This window comes from Orbicella franksi, chromosome 12 (assembly GCF_964199315.1).
Source record: "Orbicella franksi chromosome 12, jaOrbFran1.1, whole genome shotgun sequence".
Lineage (NCBI taxonomy): Eukaryota > Metazoa > Cnidaria > Anthozoa > Scleractinia > Merulinidae > Orbicella > Orbicella franksi.
Genome location: NC_138156.1, coordinates 23,520,276 through 23,530,286, shown reverse-complemented (window position 1 = coordinate 23,530,286; position 10,011 = coordinate 23,520,276). Strand labels below are relative to the sequence as shown.

The following is a 10,011-nucleotide window of genomic DNA, read 5'->3' as shown; positions in this document are numbered from 1 at the left end:
GAAATCAGCAGCTGCATCTAAAATTTACCCTTATTTGCATCTGCTAATTTTGCACAACAATGTTTCATATTTGCTTTAACTCAGACAAAGAATCACATAGTGTAACTATTCAAACAGAAAGTCAACTTCTGGACAGGGTCTCTTCTCATGACAAACGTGACATCAACTCTGACATTTTGTTGAGAAGTAGAGAAATGGGTAGAGTAGGTCTGGAATCTAGTATGACTCCAAGATGGCGGCTAGGTTATTGCAACCGAAGTCTGGAAGAAAAAGCGCCCAGCTGCCTTACATTTGGCGATTGTTCTCTACGAAGTCTGAATCCATAGTTTATTCAGAACATGGGGATCCAGAGAAAGTTCTGAGGTGAGAGGTGAGAAAGCCAGAAAAAAAGGATTAACTGACTGTGCGTTCTCTAGACGTCATGAAACTTTTGTGTGTTCTTATATAAAAAAAACAGGTTACAGAAGGCTGAAACAGGAAAATTTGGTCCGAGTTCTGTGTCTCTGCGGATGCTGGCAGCACCAATAAATCCTGCTGATATCAATCAGATACAAGGTTGTCAATTATAATTATTTTATGATTGTTAGCTCAGCTCCATGAAATGTGTAGTTGCAGAAAAATATCCATACCTCCCCTACAGAAGGGATTTTTGTCTAAAACCTCCCCCACCCCTCTGGAAGTTCCAGTTAAGTTTTATTTCTTTAATTTTTTTGTCTTTCAGAACCCCACCCCCAGAAAATTTCAGTTGCTTCTGTGGATGGAGTGTGGATATTTTCTGGAACTGAAGAGTATCCATACTCGTAGTCTGAATTTCAGCCATCTCTTCCCTTTACTCCCGTGCCCTCCTCGGGGGAAAGGGAAGAGGTGGCTGAAATTCAGACTACCATACTCACCCTAAGGACGGAGACTGTTCTGGAAGTTTCCTAAGATGGAAAAGGATGCTCCCAATCATGCTGTTCCAGAAAATATCTACCGGTATACCATGGGGGTTGTTTTTGGTTTCCACCACCCCCCTGGAAATTTACACCCCTTTACCGGTTGGTGGGTATGGATACATTCTGGAACCACACAGTCAGTAAAATGTTACCCCCCACCCTCCCCCCCCCCCCTCCAAGCCAGTACATTTAATTTTTGTTCAGGGAAAAATGGATTTGGTGTTTTTTTTGTTTTGTTTTTTTTGTATTTACATGCATTCAAATTCAATAACAACCTCTGAACATGCAAAGAGAGCCACTGCTGTTACTTGCTCACCTTCCCATTTTGCTCAATAGGTTCAGATACTTTGTGTTGACAAGAAGAATCAAACCATAAGGCCACAGTGTCTTCCACTTTATTTGACAAAGCACACAGCTTTAGTTGAAGTAATATTGAAAAGGTCTAACCTGTTTCATTTTCAGGTGTCTATGCATTGAAGCCTGCTCTGCCAGCTGTTGGAGGAAATGAGGGTGTTGGAGAGGTCACAGAGGTTGGTAATGAAGTACAAGACCTCAACACAGGAGATCACGTGGTCTTAAGGGCAGATCAGTGTCTAGGTACTGATGGCACTTTTCCTATATATCCTCATGTTTTACACATAACAATCATGGATTTTAAGATTGATTATTACTTAAATCTTTTTTTAATTTACAGTAACCAAATTGCAATTTAGTTTTTAAAGTTATTGGACATTAGTAGTGTGTGAGCCTCTAGAATCACTATTATGTAATTATGTAAATATTAATAAAAATAATCGTTGAATGTTGTCCTTCAGTAGCATTTTGAATGAATCGGTAAAAGTTCAATTGAGGCCTTACACTACTGTAAAATGATATTAAAATCTTCTAAAAAATCCAAGCTTTTGCTGTTCTACGACATCATCAGGGATAAGAAAAATATTGCGCGTAAGGCTTATATACAGATGTAAAGTAAAAACGTGTGAAAAGCGAAAGAATGTGGGGGGTAAAATGCATGAGATAAATAAGATACAAATATGATCATTCGTTTTTATTCATGTTTGTATCTTATTTATCTCATGCATTTTACCCCCCACATTCTTTCGCTTCTCACACACTTTTACTTTACATCTGTATATAAGCCTTACGCGGAATATTTTTTCTTATCCCTGATGATGCTGTAGATCGACGAAAGCTTGGATTTTTTAAAAGATTTCAATATCATTTTACAGTAGTGTAAGGCCTCAATTGAACTTTTACCAATTCATTAATAAAAATGTTTTCTATTTCCTTTTAATTCTTAATATAGGTTCCTGGTGTAGACACTTGGTGGTATTAGAGCATCAGGTTTTGAAAATCCCTGCTGGTCTCCCTGTGGAAGCTGCAGCCACAGTGAGTGTAAACCCATGTACTGCATTCCGATTACTGAAGGACTTTGAGGACCTTGAGCCAGGTAATCCATTTTACGGTGTTGCAGGTTTAACCTGTTGACTCTGGGAGCTTTTTGCCAAAAACGGGCTAATTCAAAATGCTAATGCAAAGAAAGGCATGCTGTCATGTTGTAAATACCTTTTTGAGTAGATTGGAGCTAATTTGGCTCATATCCGGGCGGAAAATGTCCAAAATGTCCAAAAAATGCATTTTTTACCTAAAAGCTCTGGATTTGAATGTGTTAAAAACAACTGTTTTTACCATTTGAAAATAAAATTCAACATATCTTTGGGCTGGCAAGTGATATCCTTTATATATTAACTGTTTCTCTCGCTAGTAGCATTTTAAAATTAATTACTGGTAGTAGGACCTTGTTCTGTTAGCAATGGACTGGCTCAATTGTTGCCAGACCATGATGGAATATTTCGGGTATTCATGATCCAGCAAAATAAAAGGAGTGATTCTATTGAATTGGTGACCAAGACTATGTAAGTCAAGTTCAGTTTGAGTTTTGATCCCATGAACTGATTTTTGGCAAGATGGGTCCTTAATATTTTTTTTCTTTTAAGCAACCTGACTTGGATCATGTACATGTATATCAGTACTGTCTAGAAATAACTAGTCTCCTCTGCAGCTGTTATTAGGGTCGTCACGCAACGCTTCTCCCCCACTAAGTGGGGGAGAAGCGTTGCGTGACGACCCTAATAATGGCTGCAGAGGAAACTAAGAAATAACTCGACTGAAATTCAATAGAACTAGCAGATATATGTGTTTGTGTTGAAGGTGACGCAGTCATTCAAAATGGTGCTAACAGTGGAGTAGGTCAAGCTGTTATCCAATTAGCGGCTGCCTGGGGAATCAAGACTGTTAACATCATTCGTAACAGGTGGCACTTATCTGACTGGTTCTTGTTGATTTTATACAGGAAATTATTGCACCTATAAATCTTAAAAAAACTTGCACAGCACAATTTAAATATTGCAATACAAAACGTGTCCCTGCCACAGCAATTTCTGATAGACTGCATGACCTCTTATCACTGTTGCTTATTTCTGAAAGGAGCCCAACCAATTGTGGTGTTGTCATTTCATGGCACAGTTATAAATTTAGAGCAGAAGTGCAGTAAGTAACTGACCCATGAGAGGTAGTGGGGATGGAAATGGCCAGAGGAAAGGAAAAAAATCACACAGTATCTTCTCCATCAGCATGATATTAGGCCCAAATAGAACTTTTAGCATATTAATAATAAAGTGTATTATCGTTTGTCTCACGATGTAGTCACTTGAGATGTAGATCGCGACGTTTCGACTGCTTACTGCTAGTCTTCTTCAGGCGATAAGGTCGACTGATTGCACGGTATCATTTATATCACAAAGGTCGGCTGTGATTGGTGCATTTCGATCCTCCTATTGTTCCATTGTTCCGGCGAGTAGCTGTTCCCTCAGTGGTCCGCTGTTGTACCGTTCTCCTGTTGTTGTGTTTCTTGATCGTGGGTATCCATGCTTCAGGAATTTCAATTCCACTATCCCTGTTGATGTTGTTAGGGTGAAGTCTTATGTGAATAACTTCCTTGACCCTACGTGTGTACCAGTGAGGATCTCGATCAATAAACTTGACCTCATTCCAGATAGGATAGTGGCCGGTCTCGTGGGTGTGTTCAGAAACGGCCGAGGTCTGGGTACGGGCGAGTCGTATATCCCTGTCGTGTTCTTTGATCCTCTCCTGCATAGATCTCCCTGTTTCCCCAATGTAGACTTTGCCGCACTCACAGGGAATCCTGTAGACAACACCATCTTGTTTAGCCGGGTTGACGGTGTCCTTTGGTCGCACTAAGTGTGACTGAAGTGTCGTGTCAGACTTAAAGACGGTGCGAATGCCTTGTTGTTCTAGGCAGCGGCGGAGAGACTCCGAAACTTCTTGGACATAAGGTAAAACGGTGGTAGATTTAAATTCCGTGACAGGCTCTCTTCTTAGCATATTGTTGCTAAATTCGTACAACTTTCTTTTCACAGATAGTTTTATATCCAGCCATTTCATCTGAATTTTGAAAAACAGTAAACTACAATAATTATTTGTTTCAGACCAAATGTGGAGGAACTGAAGAGTCATCTCAAAGACCTAGGTGCTAATTATGTTGCCACTGAAGAAGACTTGAAAAGCTCCAAAATGAAAGAGACAATGAAGGTCAGTCTTGCATTGTACAAGTTACATCTTAGTAATACTGTGTCACTACATGGATCTTACCGACTTATACCCTATACCGTCCTATATCTCTCCATGCCGTAAAGCACGTAAGGCTTTGACGTTCTCCTTCCACCCATTTTGATTACTGTTAGAGCCCTTACAGTCACCCATGACTGCCACCCAACCGCACCCCTTTTTTCTATCCTCCTCCATGTGGTTTTGGGTCGACCTGGTCTTCTCCTCCTCTCTGGCCCCCATACAGATACTACCTTTCCAAATTTGTGTGACAGGTTTTATTTTTTATTTTTTATTTCTTTTTTTGTTTCCTTTCAGGGAATCAAGCCACCTAAGCTTGCTCTCAATTGTGTTGGAGGAAAGAGCTCCATGGGCCTGTTTCGCTACTTGGGGTGAGATGTATACATTGTATGTTGGTAAAAATTGTTTTGGTAGAAATTAACAGTGTACAATCCGCCGTAGAAAAAAAGATGGCCATTGGTACATTTACCCATAACTCTTAGCGCATGGAAACTTAAACAACGCTCATAAAAACATACAGGAATGCTCTATAACCTTCGAACCCAGCGTACACAGTGTCGATAGCACATGGACAAATACTGCAAAAACATGGCTTTCCTTGTACTTTACGGGTTGTATTAGGCTCGCTTGGTATTGTGGTAAAATGTGCAGTCGCCTTCTTTTTTCCTACGGAGGATTGGCATAGGGAGCTTAGCTGAAGTACATTGTGAAAACTCTGAAAGTTCTGTAATCATTAACTAGCTCTGTTATTTTCAGACCTAAAGGAACGATGGTGACTTATGGTGGAATGTCAAAGCAACCTGTTACTGTACCAACGGTATGTAAACGAGATTCTTTGATTGATTTGATTTGATTTCTTTAATTTATTTATTCATTTACCTTTTTTTGATAAATTGTAAACCATTTAAGTTGTAAGCGTAGTATTGGGCCCTTATGTAGAAATATATCGAACTCGAATATGTGTAATATGTCAAACTTTTTTTAACGGTTAGGGCTCGCTGATATTTCAAGACGTGAGCGTTAGAGGATTCTGGATGTCTCAGTGGAACATTGATCATCAGAAGGGTAAGAGGTTCCTTCGACTGTGAACGTAACCTGCAATTAAATTTGACCAGAAAGGGTGTGGAAGAAAGGACAGAACAGGAAAGGGGGGGGGGGGTGGCTAAAAATTCATAAGTGCCTCCCACCTCTTTTTCCTCCTCCCCCTCCCTCCTCCCACCCCGTTTTAAATCCAAGGAGTCCAATCAATGAAAGGTCTAAATCCGCAGTGATACTGGCATAGAGAAGTAATCCGAGCTCAGTGACTTATTTTGGCCACGTACAAGACTACCTTTAAATTGAAGGAGACCTGAAAATAGTAGCTTACTAAGACAGAAAAACGCCAAAGAGATAATAATAAACCATGAAGGAACAAGGATGGTTCAGGATGGAGAAGATTAACGCGGATTACAAACGACGAACTTGAAAAACTGAGGCTCAACTTTTCAAGATGCTTATCCCGTCACGTAGCTTAACCTTAGATCGAAACCCACTTAAGTCTTTTTTATTGTCGCAGAAAAGCAGTCAAATTACTACACTTAACTATTTGGCTTTCTTTACTACATCTGACTCTTGTCATGTTGTCGTTGTTTACAGATGCCAGCAAAGTTAACATGTTGAATGAAGTGTGTAGTATGGTTGAGAAAGGACAGCTGAGGGCTCCGCCTTGTAAGACACATCCCTTGAGCGACTTCAAGATGGCAATTTCCGAGGCGCTACAGCCGTACTCAACGACAAAGCAACTTTTAATACTGAACAAGTAACTGTGGAAAACACCTTTGTGATGGAAGCTGAGAAGAATAGCTGCTTCTGAGAATAATGAGAAACCTTACAGAGGAAATTTAACTGAGCTAATAGATAGGTCTTGAAGCTACTTAAAGAAGCGTCAAAAAACAGCTTTCCGGTGATTATTTCAGAAAATTAGCAAAGCGTCTGGTCATTGACTGGAAATCAGATTTAGATCTTTAGCTATGCTGACCGTTTAATAAGCCCGTGACACAAACAATGTCAGTATTGTTGAATAGATTTCCAGCGTCATGGTAACATTTTCTAGCGCTCCCCCAGATTGTCTTGTAAAAGATAATCGTGAAATGTATCGAGACGGACAAGGAGTTTAATATATTGCCGACCTTAATAAGGAGCACATAGGAGGCTTAAAACAGAAAGTGATCTTTAACCAGTTTTTAAATTCATCATCGGTCGTGTTTACGCTTGCTTAGACAGAAGCTTATTCGAGTTACAGTTTTAATCAAATTGCATTTTCAACATTGTCTAATAGAGTTGATTAGCGTGCACGAAAGCAAAGACTGAAGCAATTTGACAAGTGCACGCGCAATGTTTGATAATCAAGAGCTTACACGCGCGCCGTGTCTTCTCTTGCGAGGTAATTTTCGTACCTGCGCACTGGACTGCCCCACAGAAAAATATGCGATAAATATTTTCACCATTTTAAACAAAAAATACAGACGCCCATAAATGTCATATCATAAAATGAAACCTTTTGTTGTCATCCTAGATATCATAGACATGTGTTCAGTGGAAATCGAGGTCTGTTCGTGAGAGCCTGATCAATTTTTCACGCAGAAACAAGGGCTAAGAGTTGTAGCTATTCGAGAGATAAATAAACAATTATTGGTTGAGAAAAGTATACCTGTCGTTTTGTTATGCATAACTTAAGAGTCCCTGTCCATAAAAATGAAAAATAACTCGGCAAGGATCGAAAATTCGATTTCGCTCATATTTTTATGGTAGATAGGCTAGGGCATGACAAAAACTACTGGATAGTTTTTTTGGCAAAATATCCTTTTATTTCAAAGAAATATGCAAATTACCAAATTCCGTTAAAATCGTCATTTGACGCACCATTTTATTAAACAAGTTTGAGAGCCTCGCATGCAAAACCACATCATTCTTCCGTCTTTAAAACACTCAAATATTTTTGTGCAATGTTTAAATGTGTACTGGGTTGATTTTAGGGAATGTTGCGTTGTCTTTTTGGGTACACAATAATTAAATTTCGAAGACATGTATTTCATTCACTTAAAAGTACTTCGTGAATATAATTAATTTTCACCACGTGCGAAACCTTCAAATGGACCAAGCTTCTGGTGGTTGAATTGCAGAAGGATGGTCTACAGATTCCTGTAAAAATTTCTTTGGGCAAATGATTGTGAGCGACGCGAGAGCTTTTCAAAGTACGTCAAAAATGCAAATATTTGACCATCCGTCGTCAAATTTCAATTTACGGGTTAGGCCCAGTTCAGACGCCGAACTTTTCATGAGCCGAACCAAATACATTGAATTAAGTACATGAAAAGTTCGACGTCTGAATCAGTTAAGAACGGCTATTTGAATTTGGAACGGCCCAGCCGTTCTTCCCGCCTAGCTCAGCCGGGAATTTTGGCTTTGGAACGGCTTTGATTCAGACGTCGAACTTTTCATGAGCCGAACCTAATCTATAGATTATTATAACGTATTTTACAAGCAGTTTTTACTTTTCCTGAAAATCGCTGACATTTCGATGTGTTTTGGTTTAAACTAAATAAAGTTCGGCGAATTAAGTTCGACGTCTGAATCAACAGGTGTACTTTTGATAATTTGGGTCGGTCCAAATTCGAATTAAGTTCGGCTCATGAAAAGTTCGGCGTCTGAACTGGGTCTTAGACGTATATTTTAGCATGCGCCACATGACTTGACCTATGTTAAGCTGAAATAGACACAGAACTGATAATTTCGAAATGTTCTAACCTTATCTGCTGTAAAAGGCAGGTCCAAAGCCGATTTGACGTGTTTCTAGTCCATCTCTCACCATTCGTCGCACATAAAGCATATGTGCGCTTTTGTTTACACAAGGTTAACGTCCGATGTACATCGCCTACTGTCAACCTAATATTGGTCGAATACTATGAATCCGTGACCATCTTTCTGCGCATATGAACATCACTGCATCAAAGTCTAAAACGGCTGAGACATTTGTAGATAGTTGCTCGCTTTGCGCTGCGCCAAAATATTGCGTTTGATCGATTGCTGACCATTGCTGATAAGCGTGTCGGCGCAGCACGATCTTACAGCCGTTATTGTTCGTCACGCAGTGCTGTCACGGCATATGCTGCACATTTTGATCTATTTTTGTATAGAGTACTCTCAGCATAAGTGAAACAATTTAATCATTGTTCTTCTGTTTCTTCATATATATAATAATATATGTGTATATTTATATAATCATATTCTATAGTGTACGTGGCCTCGGTCCATATCACGTTTGTTGTACGTTCTGATGTTTCAGACAACAGCTGATAAAGCTAGTACCTGTACTCACTAGAATTTTAAGAAAATCGCCATAAAAAAGTTATAGATTAATGAAGCAAGAACTAGCTGAAATAAAAATAGGAAATCACAACGAGTCTAATTCGTGAGAAAAACAGACTAAATTTAATTAGTAATTACATGAGTAAATAGCCCTGGCCATGCCATTTTGTTTGGCGTATCAGTTGTTTGCTTAGTGGCGAGGCATTGGTATGTAACAGAAAATAGAGGACTGTTGTCAATACAGTCCAAAATTATCGTCAGTAAAATATTGTAAATAAAACACCTATTGACCGGTTACCTCCGCAGCCATCATTTGGTCATTCCGATAAGGGTTTCATTATTGTCTTTACCCCTATTAAGCGGCCACCCAAAATTTAAGAACTTTGTTTTGGAAAGGGCGATGGCAGATAAGAGTCTGAAATTGCAGGTGCATGACGAGTGATAATTCAAACACACGTCTATCATGATTGTATTGAATTGACTCCATGTTCAACAAGAAATTTATAGCCCGATAGTGAAAAATTAAATATTCAAGGTACACCAACCTCTATTTAAGCGGCTAACCCCATTAAGCGGTCGCCACCCATTTCCCCGGGGGTAGCCCACTGTATTACATGTAAACCAAAAATAATTGCATAGCGCGAAAAGACCTAGGTATGAGTTGAGCGTTACAGTATTACGCAGGGGCATGTAGGTAGCGGTGGTCGAGTAAAAGATAACAACAGGGGCAATGGTAAATTATTCATTCTTTTCATTTCTTAATTTAATCTCTTCCTACTCAACCCTACTCAACACGATTGCGTGCTCCCAGTGATTCCAAGCCTTACGGAGCCTTACGTATCAGGATAGAAATTGTCCCACCCCTACCCCCTAAAATGGGATGACAGAATTGCGTGACGAACAAGGAACCGCTGCAAGCAAGGATTCAAGCCATCAAATCATGATGATCAAACGTAATATTTTGGTGTAGTGCAAAGCAAGCAACTATCTACAAATGACTTAGCCGTTTTTGACTTAGATGCAGTGGTGATCATATGTGTCGAACGAGGGTCACAGATTCATGGTATTCTACCGTTAAATA

The 10,011-nt window shown here is 39.5% G+C and overlaps 1 protein-coding gene across 2 annotated transcripts; it reads left to right on the top strand.

Annotated features, from left to right (window-relative positions):
- The first annotated feature begins 4 nt into the window (after positions 1–4).
- LOC145464247 (enoyl-[acyl-carrier-protein] reductase, mitochondrial-like) lies at positions 5–7,292 on the top strand. 2 transcript variants are annotated; one of them, XM_081448080.1, is made up of 10 exons: positions 5–363; positions 458–555; positions 1,398–1,532; positions 2,242–2,385; positions 3,147–3,249; positions 4,445–4,547; positions 4,881–4,954; positions 5,340–5,400; positions 5,576–5,648; positions 6,219–7,292. In XM_081448080.1, the coding sequence occupies exons 1-10, from the start codon at positions 233–235 to the stop codon at positions 6,383–6,385; spliced, it is 1,089 nt and encodes a 362-aa protein (XP_081304206.1). In that variant the 5' UTR covers positions 5–232; the 3' UTR covers positions 6,386–7,292. The 2 variants fall into 2 exon arrangements, with proteins under 2 accessions (XP_081304206.1, XP_081304207.1); XM_081448081.1 differs by having other exon boundaries at positions 273–370.
- Positions 7,293–10,011: the final 2,719 nt, after the last annotated feature.